Here is a 16,779-nt window from a genome sequence, read left to right on the forward strand (position 1 = left end):
GAGCATGTTCCCTTCAAAATAGCATGTATGAACACCAGGGTTCGTCAAGAGTGTCCTTATAGAAGATCCAACTGATAAAAGAGAAGTTCTTTCGGCAGTATCCATTGTTTTGTAACACACATAACCTTTGGATAGCCTTTGGATTAAGTAATGTCCAAGCTCATTTGGAATATCAAGAATTTTGAACTCCATAACCTTTGGATTAATTAATCTCCTAGCTCATTTTGAATGACCGAACACGAATTTTGAACAAAAAGACTTCAAGCATTCAATTGTGTGAAACTACCATAGGCTCATCCATGATAAGGCGCACTAAAAAGGTTCCTATTAGCGGCTCTTAAATACCATAAAGCATTACAAACATTTGGTAGTGCTCTAGGATAACCAAGATTCAAGACCCTTCCTCACAAGCATGTTTGAGAGCTTTAAATGCAACATAAACAAAGGGCAATTTAGTGGCAACTATACATAAAACATAACTCTTGGGGCTCGATGAAACCAAGAAGCCGTGGATGCTTGTGGCATGGTCCCAATGTCCTGAGCACGATTATATTAGACGTTGTCAGCCTAGGATTTAACAAGCAAGAAGTCACCGGCAATATCAATGCATGAAGCACAAGTATTGTGAATTCTTCCAATCATACTTGTGAATTCTTCCAATCTTAAGAGGACAAACTCTTTGATGCAATCTCATAGACATTCTCTGAGAGACCCTCTACTTTCACAATGCGCTCTAATTGTACCTGCATCAATGGCAAGTTCAAAAATACCAATCAAAAGTTACATTTCCCCTGTCAAATCAACTATCGAATTGATTTTATTGTTTCAAATATTTGCAATTCTTATAAGACAGAGCACATTCACATCTTTAAAGCCCTTTGTGGTGATTTGAGTCTATAAAACTAATCATAAGAACATACACAAAAGCACAAGAATCTTCCATACATAATAGTCATCCAAAAAGCTACCCATCTCATCTCACCATCCTGAAGCACGAACTGATCAAAATTATAATAAATCACAAAAACCATAACCACCATCGACGAAATTACCCAAGGAGAGACTGCAAACAATGACAAACAACTTATCCCAAGTACAACGCCATTCACTCCCCTAACTGTAAAAAAGCATTCCAAATCTATTGAGTCCTATAGCTCTATATAGGAGTATAAACATTTCCTATGTTCAAGGCTAGGCAACAATGTCTGAGGAAACCACGGGTGCATGTGCATGTGCATGCGTATCAAAGTTCACAAGGAATCCCATTCCCTTCACATGGAACTTGAGAGCATGTCAAGCATATGGAATGTCCAAGAATTTCTATGGAACACCTAGTTAACATTCCACAAAGATTCGTCACTAAATCATAATTTTTATCTTTACAGGAGCCAATGAGCTCTCCGTTATCATGTCTAACTAAATGGCTTGCATTTTGAGGGCTTCCTCCTTGTTGCCTTCCCTTTGTATGCCATTTGCATCCATCATTGTCATTATATCTATATGCTCTAAACTCCTTTATCCTCAACTCCACCATATGTCATGTGGTGTTCGATTCATGTCCCCTTGCAATCCCTTCTCACAAGTGGTCTGTATATATATATATATATATATATATATATGTATATATATATATATATATATATATGTATATATATATATATATATATGTATGCCTGTGTGTCTGTACATTTACATTTATACATATGTACATATACAGATATATATCTACATACATTATATATATACATATATACATACATACATAGATATATACATACATACATAGATATATATATACATACATACATAGATATACACACACACCCACACACACACACACACACACACACACACATATATATGTGTATATATATATATGTACATACATAGATACATATAGATTGTAGGCTATCTCATGGGCTATCCATAGATGCCACTTATACCTTGGTATGAGCCTTGTAGGCCTAGTTATACTATTGGTAGAGTTAGTTTATGTACCATCTAGGTCAATTAGGACACTTAGTCCAGTTAGGGCAGTTAGCCCTAGGGTTTTGTTATGTTGCCTCTCCCTTGAGCCTCCACACTTCAGTTTTGCAACAGCAATCTATTACAGCATCTCGTTTTTCTCCATTGTGCTTCCATTTTTTAGCTTTCATTGCTTCCAACACCCAACAGTCGTATCAGAGCAGGTCGGGAATCCAGTCCCTCAGCCATTGATAGCTTTCCCAAGCTGTTTGGTAGTCTCTGGAGCTCTCATTCTTGTTGGTCTTGCTGGTTTTCACACTCCCACGAGTGTTTGAGGCCTTTCCAAGCACTTTTGTCGCAAAAAACCTCAGTTTGACGCAAGAAGATCGCAATTGAGAGCAACTCTCGCGAAGGGAACTGTTTTTCGGTGCATTTTCCAGCCTGCTGCAGCAAAAAACGACCACGCGCGAGCATTTACAGCATTTGTATGAAATTCCATACTTGTCAAGAAAAATCCGTACGAAAATCCACACCTGTCAAAATACGTACGCCATACGACTGTCAAAAATCCGTAGGAGAGCTGCCTCGGGGTGCGCGCCAATCATTTCTCAGAGCTTCCAATATTTTGGAGCTGCCTCGAGCTGCGTGCCGACACTAGGAGCCATCTGGAGCTGCTGAATTGATCCGGAGACTTGAGCCCTTCTCTCCTCATTTGGCATCCCTTTGCCTCAGGCTGCAAGCTTCTCTCCATTGGATCTCTTTCACTCCATTTCTACGTGCTCTCCTCCTCGTGGGAGCACTTCTTTTGCTGTAATTCTCATTTCCAGCCCTCCTTTGCTTGCATTCAAAGCCTTTAATTGCTGTCCTTTCGGGCTACATCATTGGGTAAGCCATTGTTGCATTGGCTTTTTCCAATTTCTGCTTCGTTTGCATTTTGGAAAGGCCTCGTGTTACCTTTGGGGATTTTTCTTGCAACAGGTACACCTTGGAACAGCAGAGTCTTTTGCAGACATAAGCTTTGAAGCTTGGGCAGATTTTTGGCACTTGATTCTAAAACGTTGCCTTTCTCTCATTTTGCTTTGCCAGTTGGTGCATTTGCCTTGTATTTCAGCACCATGTCTGGTGGCAAAGATGATTTGTTTGGGCTGATTGGGACCGATGACAAGCTTGATGGCACCAATTATCCCATGTGGTCATCCATGATGGGACATGTTTTGGTTGCCAAGAATCTATGGCCTATTGTTTCAGATTCTGAGACCAGGCTACACCTGCAGCCTCTGCTTCTTCAGGTGATGGGTCTACAAGTGATGCTTCTACTGCTACAGCCAGGACTCTTGCACCTCCTGCTGCAGGTGCTTTGCCTCCTTCACATGAGCAATTTCAGTGGGATGGTCGTGATGCCAAAGCACATGCCTTGATTGCTCTTTCAGTGAAACGAGTTATTATCCCTCATATTCGGTCTTGCAAGACAGCTAAGCAATGATGGGATCAGCTTGCATCTTTGTATCAGGTGCGGAATGAGGCGAGGGTTGCCTATCTCCACAGGCAGTTGAAAGATTTAAAGCTTAATGAGGGTGGTAACATGGATGCCTATCTCACTAATGTGAAGGATTTGAAAGAGCAATTGGCCAACATTGATGAGATTATGCCTGATTCTCAACTGGTTTCTAATACCCTTTATGGGTTGCCTGATTCATATCAAGGCTTTGCTACTACATTGACGTTGGTTGCAGGGGGTGATGCCAATCATTTCTCATTTGACCAGCTTGTTGCTCTTCTTCTTCAGGAGGAGCAAAGTCGTGTGAATTGCAATCCTACTATGGCTAGTGATCAAGCATTCACTGCCCATCATAAACACAAAGGTAAAGGCAAGGTTTCAGCTAAAAAGCCCTATCATTCCCATGCTGATCATTCACATGGTGCCTCTTCTTCAGGGGATAACAAAAAGAAGAAGAGATGTAACTATTGTAGGAAACCTGGGCATGATATTTCTGAATGCACGAAGCGCATAGCAATTGAAAAGAAAAATGTTCCATCTGAGGTTGTCCCTCCTCCATCTGTTGGTCATTTACAGCCACATATGCATGCAGAAATTCAGCTTGATATGCCTCTCATTGATCATGAATCATTTGCACAGGACTCTTGACCAGGAAAGAGCAAAAATTCAGGAGCCTAAAAAGGTACCCCGTTAGCTCCTTGACACATTAAAAGACAGCAAACAAGACACTCCTCTGCCAGCCCGTACGAGAGCAAGGGTCCAGAAAGAGCATGCTAGTTTTGTTGCTTATGATTTGGTTGCTACAACATGCAATGAAGAGCCATTATGTCATCAAGATGCCTTTAAGAATGATTGTTGGATGAAGGCCATCCAAGTCTATCCATCATAATGACACTTGGGAGCTGTGTGATTTGCCTTATGGCAAGAATGCCATTGGAAGTAAGTGGGTTTACAAGCAAGCACCTCGGGCTTGGTATTCGAGAGTTCATTCTCATTTGCTCACACTTGGCTTTCAGAACAGCCCTACAGAGGCTACCCTTTACATCTGCAAGAGTGGGACAGGTTTGTTGATTTGCAGCAGACATTTGCTATGTCTGATCTTGGTGTTCTGCACTACTATTTGGGCATTCAATTTGCTAGCAGTGAGGGGGGCATTTTAATGTCACAATCCAAGTACATTGGACAGCTTTTGCAGCATTTTCAGTTTGAGGATTGCAAGCCAGTATCCACAGAGTAAGGAGTAATACATGAGTGAATAATGCCCCGTGAAGACAGAAATGCATCAAACTCCTTTGACATATACTCCCCCCCCCTATCTGTGTTTAGGGTAACAAGCTTGCATCCTGATTCATTGTCAACCATATTCAGCCATCTCTGAAAGCATAAGAAAACTTCAGATTTGGCTTTTAAAGGATATATCCAACAATATCTTGTGAAATCATCAATGAGAGTCATGAAATACTTGTACCCCCCAATGGCATTTGTCCTCATTGGGCCACAGACATCACTGTGCACTAGCTGCAATTTCCTTTGTGAGAGTTTTGGACAATTCTTTTGAAAAGGAAATCGATGCATCTTACCCAAAAGACAACCCTCACACAAATGTTTGGAAACTGTGTGAGTTTGAGCTCAAGTACATCATTTGCCATCTGCTGTGAATGTAGCTTTGCAAGAGCTCTATAATTGAGATGGCCCATTCTCTCATGCCAAAGATGAGTTTCACCAGCTGTGAATCTGAAATAGCCAATGCTTCAATAGAAAGTGCAGCTGAGTGATGATCAAGGTGATAAAGCCCTTTCTGCAAAGTGCCAGTGAGAACTATGGCATTGTCATCACGAAGATCATAAACTAGGCATCTGTAGCCATCAAAAATAATTTGAAACCTGAAGTGGCAATTGCTGAAATTGAAATCAAGTTAACTTCAATTCCAGGTGCAAAAAGAACATTTGTCAGAGTGACAAGATGGCTTGAAATCGATGTGAGCTGCACATCTCCAATTCCTTTTACAGCATATGAAGCATTATTAGCACATGTAACAGTCCCCCCTCGAGGTGCATCAGCTAAAGAGTAAAACAACTGTCTGCAAGATGTGACGTGCTTGGAGGAACCACTATCAAAATACCAAGACTGAGCGTCATTAGCAGTAAAGAGTGCATCAGCTTTGGAGGGATCAAATGAGCAATGGACAGCCCATGCCCAATCATCTTGAAGAGCATGTGCATGTGAAGCATCTGCTAGCTCATGGGATTCAATAGCATGTGAGGCATTAACTGTCAATCCTGCTTTCTTTTTCTCCGAAGCGAAATGTCATGTCCAGGCTTGCAGATTTAGGCTTGGAAGCCTTGCCTCTTCCTGTTAGCTGTGAAGCAAATGCATGATCAGGAATAATGGCTTGTCTATTAGCTCGACTTTGCTCTTCCTGCAAAAGCAAAGTAACTAGCTAATCAAAAGATTAGTGGTCTGGATTACCCATGGCCACTAATCGAAGGGTTGTAGCAAACCCTTGATATGTATCTGGCAGTCCATTCAGTGTGGTATTGACAAGCTGTGAATTTGGCACCACCTCATCAATGTTGGCAAGTTTCCATGAGGTCCTTGACCTTTGTCAAGTATGCATCCATAGAGTCACCTTCATTCATACTAACTTCCTGTAATTGCCTTCTCAAATATGCAACACGAGCTTCATTGCGAATCTGATAGAGAGAAGCCAATTTATCCCAAGCATCCTTTGCTGTCCTGCAAGACTGGATGTGTGGAATAATGATTCTCTTGCATGATAAAGCAATACATGAATGTGCATTTGCATCTCTTGCATCCCATCTTGACTGTTCCTGAGTTGGAAGAGTAGCAGCAGGAGTGCTAGAGGAAGAGGCATCAGGAGGAGCACCCCCTGCAGAGGGACTAGCAATAGAGGTAACCACTGTAGCATTGGCTGGCCTCATATCAACCCCAGAAACAATATTCCACAAATGCTTTGCAACAAGAATATGTTTCATGAGATAAGACCACATCGGATAGTTGGTGCCATCAATCGTAGCTACACGAAGGCTGTGAACGGGATGACTCCACTACTGCAAGTAGGTACAAGCTGTACGGTCAGCTGTTCTGCAAGTACATGTGTACGGAATGCAAGTACAAGTTGTTGACGGCTGATCTGCAGGTGAAACCGTACGGAAGAACGTACGAAACAAGTATGGAGCAGGTACGGTGCAAGTACACTTGTACGAAATCTGTACGGGAGACCTGTACGTTTGTATGCACTATTGTACGGAACTGTGTACTTCTGCAGGTATACCTCCATGGAACAGGTATTGTGTATAGGTACACCTGTACAAAACAGTTGCTATGCAAACCCTATTGTACAACGCAGGTATGACGCATGTACTTTGTACAGGGCCATCCAACTTATCATCTTCATGAAGAACACCAAATAGATCTTGATTGTTTCCAACCATAGCAAATGTGATACCCTGAAAGCGACCTAAAAACCCAAAAGCCTCAAGGCTATCACTGCAAAATCTGGTTGTCCAAATCATCAAGCACCATTGCCCTATATGGGTTGAAGTGGTTGATTTCCCAGATTACATGAGAACGAAGCTTCCTGGCTTAGCTATGACATTGGGACAAGTGAACAAGTGATTTGTCCCCCTCGTCCCACAGGTAATAAAAATCGCTTTTGCATCTTATGGAACACTGATAGACCAACCCCTCCTTCTATTGCTGTGGAGATTGAGGGTGTTAATCTAGGAAAGAAATATTTCACTTTGAAATGGGGGATTTTTATTGGAGCTTGTTTTTCTTGTCACAAGTTTGGACACCTAGCTTCTGAGTGCCCCTCTATCCTTCATCCTCCTCCTCCAACTGCCATTCCCCAACCATCTAATAAAGAAGGTCAGAAGACATATGTGGAAAAGACAGAAGCCAAAGGGACAAAGCCTTCAGTTCATATAGGGAGTCAAGCCATTTCAGCTCAAAGTAAGGATAAAGGAAAGGGCAAGCAAGTGGAAAATAATTCATCTTCTCATGAGGGATGGCAGCTTGCAAAGAAGACAGTGCCTCTCAAACAAAGACCTCTGCAATCCCGTAATTGGGATGCTTTTGCTCCTTCTCCTGGTCAACCATCTACCTCTTCTGATAGCCCAATCTCAAAGGCATGGGTCAATGCAGTGAAGAAGGGTATTCCGCTTTGTAAAGAAGATAATCTTGTCAGGGAATTGGATTCTGAGGGTCAGCAAGACCCTGAGGCAATGGCAGACGCTTGATGCCTCCTTTTCTTTCTGAGGTTAATTTATTCCTTGTACATATTTTCATGCGTGCTTCTCTTAAATGTGTTTCTTACAATATACAGGGCCTCTGCAACCCGAATAAATGGAGGCTTCTTTGGCACTATGTAAATACAACTCATCCAGATGTTGTGTGTCTGCAAGAGCATAATCAGCATTCTTTTGCTGGCCAGCATGGGTTCTTTTCAAGATATGATATATTCTATGCAGGCTCTGATCAATTCTATGGGGTGTGCATTCTAGCCATACATGATTTGCAGCCCTGTGTAGCATATAATGATCTTTGTGGCCGATGGATGATTATCCAATGCATGATCTGGAGAGATTTTCGAAATTGGTTCATTGTATGCCTCTCAAACTTCAGATTGTAGAGCTTGAATGTGGGATTCCATAAATCAATATCCTTGGTCCACTAATGCTATACTTTGTGGTGATTTCAATAATTCTCCTCACTAGAAGGACAATACTACTCATAAATCTCATATGCTGCCCTCTGAAATTCAGCAATGGGAAGATATGATTTCATCACTTCAAGCTGCAGATTTATGGATAGCAACTCACCCTTCAGTTTTGGGCTTTACATATCATCATAATGCTTTTACAGAGTATTGGGCCAGGCTTGACAGATTGTATCTTATTCATGCTCAGCAATATGATGATTATACATGTCAAATGTGGACTGACTATTCTCAACAATTGTCTAATCACACTCCTCTTTGGCTGAACTTTTCATTTGGTATGCCTCTGGATGATATGCAGCTCTCTCCAGTCAGACTCTTGCATGTCAACCAATTATATCTTTCTCATGAAAATTTCCAGCAAATGATTCAATTGGCTTGCACGCCATTGTTATCACATGCTTGGGAGGACATTGACTTTGCCTGGAACTCTTTTGTGCATCGCATTCAAAATGCCATTAAGGATTATGAAAGGTGGTACATGGCAAAAACCAGGCATCAAATCCAGTGGGCAAAATCACAAAAGCAGTCCCTGGTATAGATTAGCCATCAAAGGTCTCTTTCCTCTTCTGAACAGCGTTCATTGTCTTGTGCTTCTTCCATTATTGATGCCAATGATAAACGCAAGCTTTCCAAATGGTAGACAAGGGCTAGAGTTAAGCCTTTGCTAGATAAGCTGTTCCTCAAAATCTTTTTTTCGGAATTTGCATGCACATAGACAAAGTCAATCTATCATGAGAGTCAGAAAACCAAATGGTGTTTGGACCCAGACTTTATCTCAACTTGAAAAACAATGTCTAGATCATATCAGCTTCTCTTTTCTCAGCCATCTTCTTCTACTCCTCAGGTTAAATTGGCTCGGAGAAAATTTATTGATCTTGTCTCTCCTATTGTTTCTTTGCAAAAAGCTTCATTGCTGGAAGTGTCTTTTTCAGATATTGAATTGGATGCCCTCTCAGTGCTTTGCTCTATGCTATTGCTTCTCATCCTTTGCTTCTTTATATGGATCATCTGGTTGATACTGGACAGCTTGTGGGGCTTCAGATTCCTGGATCACGGCCTTTTATTGCACAAGCTTATGTAGATGATTCTTTTTTCATGCCAAAGAATTGTCCTCTGGAGCTTCACTTATTGATGGATACCCTTTCTGATTTTGGGTTGGCAGCTGGTCTAAATATTAATTTTCAGAAATCAAAACTCTTGCCTCTCAAGCTTTGTGGCTGGCATGCTCTTCTTTGGCAAGGTCACATTATTCATCTTGAGCACATAGTAAGGCATTTAGGTTATCCAATTGGCTGGAAAATCAGCAATAAGCAGCAAATGTCTTGGGTATTCAACAAAATTCAGGACGAATTAGAATATTGGAATATCTCCACTTGGCCTTTGCATGTTCGGCTTCGAATTGTTTAGTCCATTGTTTTGGCTTTTGTCTAGTTTTACTTGCCTTTACTACATTGGTCATCTCGAGATTTCTCTTCTTTTATGTCTCAAGCCATGGAGATTTTTTGGAAAACTAAGCTTCATAAAAAAGCTTTGAGGTTGCTCAAAATGGAAAACTAAGCTTCATAAACAAGCTTTGAGGTTGCTCAAAATTGACCTTCTTTGCTCTCCAAAGATGCATAGAGGTTTGAATATTCTAAACATCAAATTTCATGTGTTGGCAAGAAAGGTCACTATGCTCAGGACTTTTTTTCAGCAAGAGCAGCCATGGTCTATTATGTTGCATGGTTGTAAGACACGTTAAGACACGACACGTTAGACACGCTTCATACACGAGTGTCTAAAGTGTCTTAAAGATAAGACACGTAAGACACGCCATTGTGGTTGTAATAATAAATATTTAATTAATATATGTATAAGTATACAAATGTACAACTTGCTAGCATATCTAGCTACTAGATTCTAGAAGTACAATAAGCTACACTTAAATAATGCAAGAAGAAACAATGAACTTGTAAAATGTAGTTAAGAGTCAAGACTCGTCACTCAAGACTTAAAGTTAAGACTCACGACTGAAGAGCTCGCAAGTTTTGAGTACTAAAAGGTTTAAACTGACAATTGAATCTTGTCACATGTGACATGAATGAAAATTGCATCTCGATACATATAATTGAAAGAAAGCTTTCAACTCTCAAGACTCAAATCTCTAAAGATTCATCCTAATCTGAATCTATGAGGTCACTGCCACTGCTAGATCCAAAGTCACCATCAATGATAGCATGGCTAAGTCAAACTCAATGTGTGTTATTACTCCCCACCCACCAAAAAAAAAAAAAAACACTAGAGTGTCTAAAGATGTCTTAAGATAAGACACGTGTCTTAAGTGTCTTAAGTGTCTTATCATAAGACACGAGTGTCTTAACAACCATGTTATGTTGGCAGTTTTGTGTGGCCAGATGCGCACTAATGCTTATGAGCATTGGCTCGCTGATCCATGGGAAGTAGTACTTGGTAAGTTTTAAGCCAAAATACCTGGCTATCCATTTTCTACTGCCTTGATTCAAGATTGGAAGCAGGTGCTCTCTCACATCAAATGGTCTCCCCATCCTTCTTCTATAGTTTCATCTCTTCAACAGGAAAGCCTTCACTGAAGTGCTGTTTTTTACTCTCCTCTTGCTGTACAACAACCAATCAGGGCTTACAATCTCATGAAGTTGGGCATTCGGTTCATTGATGATGTGGTAGATATTCAGGGGCATATAAAGAAGGATTGCCTCTCCTCTTTGTCCAAGATGTCATCATGCTCCTGAGAGTATTCAGCACTTATTGTGGTTTTGTTCATATTCCAAAGACCTTCTGGACAGGATCACCTGTTCGGTTGCATAAGGATTATCCTGTAGAAAGTGATGTGCCAGGAATCGTTTTACACAAGATGCCACTGGAAGATATTGAGTCTGTGTGCCCCAGTGTTTAATTTTATCTCGATGAAAGCGTGCAAGTTTTGCACAAGGATGCGTAAGCTGCGCTCATATAAGGCCGGCCAGGTTCTCAGGAGACAACGAAGGACCAGTGACTTTGACGCTCAAAGCTATGCTTGAGAGGCGCCTGCACTGAACGGGTGCTTTCATCGTTCGTTGCTTAAAGTAATGGAAGGCGGAGGCCTGATGGTTAGGCGCACGTAGAAGGTCCTGCGACGGATTCTTTAGAAGGTCCCGCGACAGATTCTCCAAAAGGTGCGACACGTGACGTCAGTGATCCAACCAAGGTTCAACCTTAGGCTTACGTGGCAGCCAAGGACACCAGAGCTGACGTGGCACACACGTGGCAAAGGTCTTGACAGATCAACAGACACGTGGCACATAAGTGGCATCGCATTGACACGTGTGAACTGACGTGGCAGTGTACAGTGCAAGTGCTAATGTGCCAGTACATGTGGCAGCCAGATCAGATGTTGATGTGGCACTGACACATGGCAGACACGTGGCTGATGTGGCAAACTTGAGGTTAAGCTAACCTAACCTTGGTTAGTGGAGTGGTTAGAGGTCCAGTTAGGTTGTATCAGACAGCTCTACACTGAACTCTTGTAACAGATTCTCTCTTCAAGAAATAAAATACCTTCGGGGGGGTCCAGCCCGACATGTTGTCCTGGGCCCTAGCTGTGTGTAGAAAGAGAGAGAGAGAAAGAGCTAGCGATTGCATAAAGAAACAAGTGTCTCTCCTGTAATTTACGAGGGAGGATTTCAGCAACAAAAGAGAGTGGATCATGAATGCCCAAGGCTAATCCCCTTGCATAAACTGCAACATCATTTTCCCCCTGTGAGCAATTATATGCATTTGAATATTGAGTATGTTCAAACCCCGTGCATCTGTGGAGAACAGAGACGATGCATAGAGAGTAATCTGAGACTTTTCTTGTCATTTTTTGTACGCCAGAAAATCTCCATGATAGTAGACATGAAGGAAACCAGATCTGCCTTAAACATGATGAGGGGCAGATAGAATTGTATGTATGCTATCAAAATGGATTGCGTTATTCGCAAACGAACATGTAATGGCCAAGTTGCAAGCTTTTAATATTCAAGCTTTTTCCTTAGCTTTATGAGAACCCAATCAGTTTGTTGAGAACGAGTGAGCCTCCTTGCTGCACGCGCGCGCGCACACACACACACATACACGGATCCAAGAACGTGCCAAATGCATCCTCCGGAAACACAAGAGACAGTGCAGTTTCAATCCCATGATAGTCACTCATAAGGTTGAAAACCTAAACTCCATCACACATAGCAACGACTAGGTACCATGACATCCCGATTGATGTCATAAGCATCCAATAGTGGATGTAGACCATAGTATAAACATATTCCCTCACACATACAAATCGACACACCCACACATACTCAAGCATCCATTCATACAAAGGTCTTCCTACTAAGTTTCTATTGGCACTCCGGAGTTGAAGGGCTAGCACTAAAGTAAAGGCTAATCAAAAAGTAAGTCCATATTCTCTTCATTCAAGCTAAAACTACTTGTGAAGTCTATACAATTCATTTTAGTCTCTCCCAAACGAGCATCTAAGAAAAAAATGCTTAGACAATCTAGTTGATAGGGCAACGCACCACTTACAAAAGAGAGAATTTATTGCAATATTAGCAAGCCACAACATGGACGAAAACTTCACAAGGTGAAATTTGCATGTCCACTAATACAATAGAAGCATATATCTAGATGAATCCAAGAACATGCCCAAAATCATCCTCTAAAATCACAACACATAGTGCACTTTCAATCTCATGATAGTCAGTCATGAGGTTGAAAACCATAAACTCTATCACGCATAGCCAAGACTAGGTACTATGACATCCCCACTGAGTCATCATTGCCCAACAATGGGTGTAGACCATAGTATAAACATATGATCTCACTCATACAAATCCACACACCCATACATACTTGGGCATCCGTTTATACAAAGGTCTATCGGCACCTCGGAGGTGAAGGGCAGACTCAACCGTAACAAAGGCTAGCACTAAGGAAAGAAGGCTAATAAAAAAGTAGTCCACATTCTCTTCATTTAAGCTACAACAGCTTGTGAAGACTATGCGATTTTTCTCCCAACAAGCATCGAAGCAAAACAATGCATAAGACTATAAGATTTCATTTTAGTCTCTCCCAAACGAGCATCTAAGCGTTCTCTTGTGCATGCGTGTGTGTTTTTTCAGGGAGAGGGGGAGGGGGTGGGGGGTGGGGGGGGGGGGGGGAGAGTAAGAGAGAGAGACCTTTGAATGCTCTTGCCTATAGGCATCAAATCTTCTCCATCTGGAAAATGCTGAAACCATACGCGATGCAACCTGCAAAAAAAAAAGTAGATTAAGAGAGCAACGGATGCATAAGAACTGTCCAATTTGGCAAACACATCACAGAACAAACTTCTTGTAGGAATATACCTGGGGATTAAGCTTATCCAATTGCAAAACCATGTCACCAAGAAACTGATATCCAGATCCATCTTTCGCATGAAAATTGACAGCAGACCCACAGAATCCCCCAACAAGAGCGTAGACCTATAGTTGCCAAGAATAATCTCAGATTGTTAGAAAGGGAACAAATCCAGACCTACAACATGTGTTACTAGAGTGCTACTTTTGCCTCACCCACCCAACTGGTGCACCCTCAACACACAAGAAGATGCATGTGTGCATGCATGCACCTAACCTAAGCGTGAGTGCTGCCAAGCACGGGCACACATGTATGTACACACCGCGTATGTCCACATCTACACAAAGTTGCACAAAATGCACATGCATGCACTGTGAACAAAGCATACCTTGTTAGGATTGCGAATGTCAAAAGCAGGATGACTGAGTAAACTTTTCACATTCTCTACATTCCCTGGAATGTCAGAAATAGCTTGTAGGGCAAGCCACTTGTTCACAACCTGCAATACACTCAGTGATATCATTGGTAATAAGCTAAAGGCTTTCAGCAAACATAACAGGTGGCATACAAGAAACAGGGAATCGGGATCGAGATTCCAAATTAGAACTTTCACGTGTTCTTGCATCTCACCAAAGCATCTCCTTTCCATTGTTCATAAAAATCAGACAGCACTTTGGCCCGTAGATCCCCAGGATTTTGACATATAGCAGCTAACGCTGCAAATTGCTCTGTCATGTTTGTTGACCCCTTGTACTGACTCAAAGCCAGTTCTGTGGTTTCCAGTTCATTCAAAGAAGCAAGGTATGCTGCTCATCCAGTAAAACCAAAAGTGAAAAACACTCCCTCCAGATGCCATGTGAGCATAATCAACATAGATGCACAGAAATCAAATAAATACACCACAGACAACTATACCTTCTGGTTATCCATAAACAGGTATACAAGGTGCTGTAGACATTACCTAATGCAGTGTTCTTCAAAGCCCGTCTTGCCATGCTCTCGTGGTTAAAAGAATATGGCTCCTTGCTAGAGTTATTATTGATCTGCCATCAACACAACATTCATTCAAACTGTGATGGACTTCACCTTAAGTTGCTTAAATGGTTACACAACAGTCAACTTCAAGACTAATTGCATACTGCACTGAGAAACTCCTGGCGCAATTGTGAAGCAATCTCTTTTATCAGAAAACGGCGAACTGTGTGGACTGCATCTGGATCTGCCACTGGCATCAAATCCATCAATTCGCTCTCAGCTGGGAGGGTGATGGCCTTTGCAATGAATTCCTGCAAGCACCAATATACATGTAATACATCATAGCAGTAACGAAAGCCGCCTGGCATGAAGCAAACCACTTTGAAAATAGCAGCAAAAACCTTGTCCAAGGTAGAGTCACAAAGAATGCTGCGGAGACCATTAACAAAGCCTTTATCAATCATTAGTTTTTCCCCTTGCTGCACAGAGCTGACAAGGTTAAGCATGAGCTTCCTCGCCATGGTCTGACCTGCCTCCCACCTGTAAAATGGCCAGTACAAAGCAGTCAAACTGAGGGAGCAAACTACCTTACAAAACTATACCTGCCTTCAAACAAAAAAACGATTCTTTTGTTGAGAAAGGTTTTTTTTACAAACCGGTTAAACTCATCTGATTCATGAGCTAAAAGGAACAACAGATTCTCATCAGTAATATCAGAGTCAAGTCGCACAGGTGCACTGAAGTTACGAAGCAAAGAAGGCACTGGTCGCTCTTGAATATCCGTGAATACAAACTCTTGCTCTGCCTGGAAAAATGCTCAGGCTACTTGTAACTAACAATATATGAAAGTGCTCAAACCTTGAGAACAGACACAATAAATTTTTAGATAGGGAAATCGACAACATTTAACACCTTTTCCACACGAAGGACAACTGTTGTGACAACATCACCACTACTTTCACTTTTGAGTGACTTCAGTGATTCTCCATCATAGACAGCAGAAAGAGGTAAATCCTGCCCTTGATTGCCCAACAATCCAACAGCCAATGGTAACAACATTGGTTCCTTCGTAGGATTTCCAGGAGTAGATGGTACTTCCTGCCTGCATGTGGTGTCCAAATGGTGACATCAGTCCTTGTTAACTTGAACTCCAAAACAATTTGCGCTAACTCCAGCACTTCTTATATGCCTTCCCTGACTCACGTACTAGATCAAAAAGAAATTGAAAAAAAAATTTAACTTTACTGACCGGCATGTTAATTTGAATGTATGAGCAACAGGGTCATAAGAGCTACGGATAGTTAGCACAGGGGTGCCAGCTTGGGAATACCTGCACATTAAGCAAAATGTTATTTCCTTTCAACTGTCCAAAAAATTTCACATGAATATAAAGCTGTGCAGGCTATGATGAGCCTCTTGCAGAGATCGTACTTACCACAATGTGAAATTCGACAAATTCACACCATTCGCATCCCGCATGGCAGCAAAGAAATCGTCACAGGTAACAGCTTGTCCATCATGTCGTTGGAAATAAAGGTCCATCCCCTGCAAGGAGAAAATAAGAAAGAGTCAGGACAAAAAGCACTCTACATTGTCAACCGCACCCTTCCTGTCGATGGCCACATTAATGTGCATGCTACCTGTAGCAACTGAGCTGCACAAGCAACTGAGATTCCCTAGCTGAGGTAACTGTGGCAAGCAAGTAATGCGACTGATAGATGACGCTAAACTAGCACAGACGGGTGGCAAGGTCTCCTTTAACCTATCTAAGGCTGTAACTCCTGAACATTTCAAAATTTATTGACTTTGCTTGACGGACAACTTGCTCCTTTGAAATACGGAATCTAGCCTTCCAAATATGAAGGTTATGAAGTTTCTTCCAATCTGTCAGCTTTCAGGGGAATGGCCATGCCTAAACTTACGTTTTGATACAGATCCTGGTACAACTATGGTAGTTATTTTTTGGTCTAACATTTTTAAAACATTGTACACCCTATGCCCTGAATCCTATAGCCCCCCTAATTATAAACTATTGCTATGAAAGATTAGAACCTAATATCCTGAGTTATTACCAATGTTACTTATGATAGGCATGATAGAGCATGTTTAAATTGATGCTCCAAAACATAGGACGTCCTCTGTGATGTCTTCAGCAAGTAAAATCTTTCTGGGTTTTGTAGTGGATTCCACATGTTCCACCAATTGCATATACTCCAATCAAATT

The 16,779-nt window shown here is 41.5% G+C and overlaps 1 protein-coding gene across 1 annotated transcript in view; it reads right to left on the reverse strand.

Annotated features, from left to right (window-relative positions):
• Positions 1–241: 241 nt before the first annotated feature.
• Positions 242–16,779, reverse strand: part of LOC147894787 (Peptidase M1 family protein) — an 88,226-nt gene continuing 71,688 nt past the window's right edge. The window contains exons 21-32 of the mRNA XM_087384370.1: positions 15,991–16,100; positions 15,805–15,885; positions 15,468–15,657; positions 15,212–15,360; positions 14,957–15,095; positions 14,720–14,866; positions 14,542–14,623; positions 14,211–14,386; positions 13,969–14,079; positions 13,589–13,705; positions 13,421–13,492; positions 242–743 (exon numbers count right to left, since the gene is read on the reverse strand). Coding sequence (XP_087240496.1) covers positions 663–743; positions 13,421–13,492; positions 13,589–13,705; positions 13,969–14,079; positions 14,211–14,386; positions 14,542–14,623; positions 14,720–14,866; positions 14,957–15,095; positions 15,212–15,360; positions 15,468–15,657; positions 15,805–15,885; positions 15,991–16,100 — 1,455 coding nt within the window. The 3' untranslated portion in view covers positions 242–662. The remainder of the gene's footprint in view (positions 744–13,420; positions 13,493–13,588; positions 13,706–13,968; positions 14,080–14,210; positions 14,387–14,541; positions 14,624–14,719; positions 14,867–14,956; positions 15,096–15,211; positions 15,361–15,467; positions 15,658–15,804; positions 15,886–15,990; positions 16,101–16,779) is intronic.

This window comes from Dipteris shenzhenensis, chromosome 14 (genome assembly GCF_047967505.1).
Source record: "Dipteris shenzhenensis isolate YYH24624 ecotype China chromosome 14, Dip_SZ_1.0, whole genome shotgun sequence".
NCBI lineage: Eukaryota > Viridiplantae > Streptophyta > Polypodiopsida > Gleicheniales > Dipteridaceae > Dipteris > Dipteris shenzhenensis.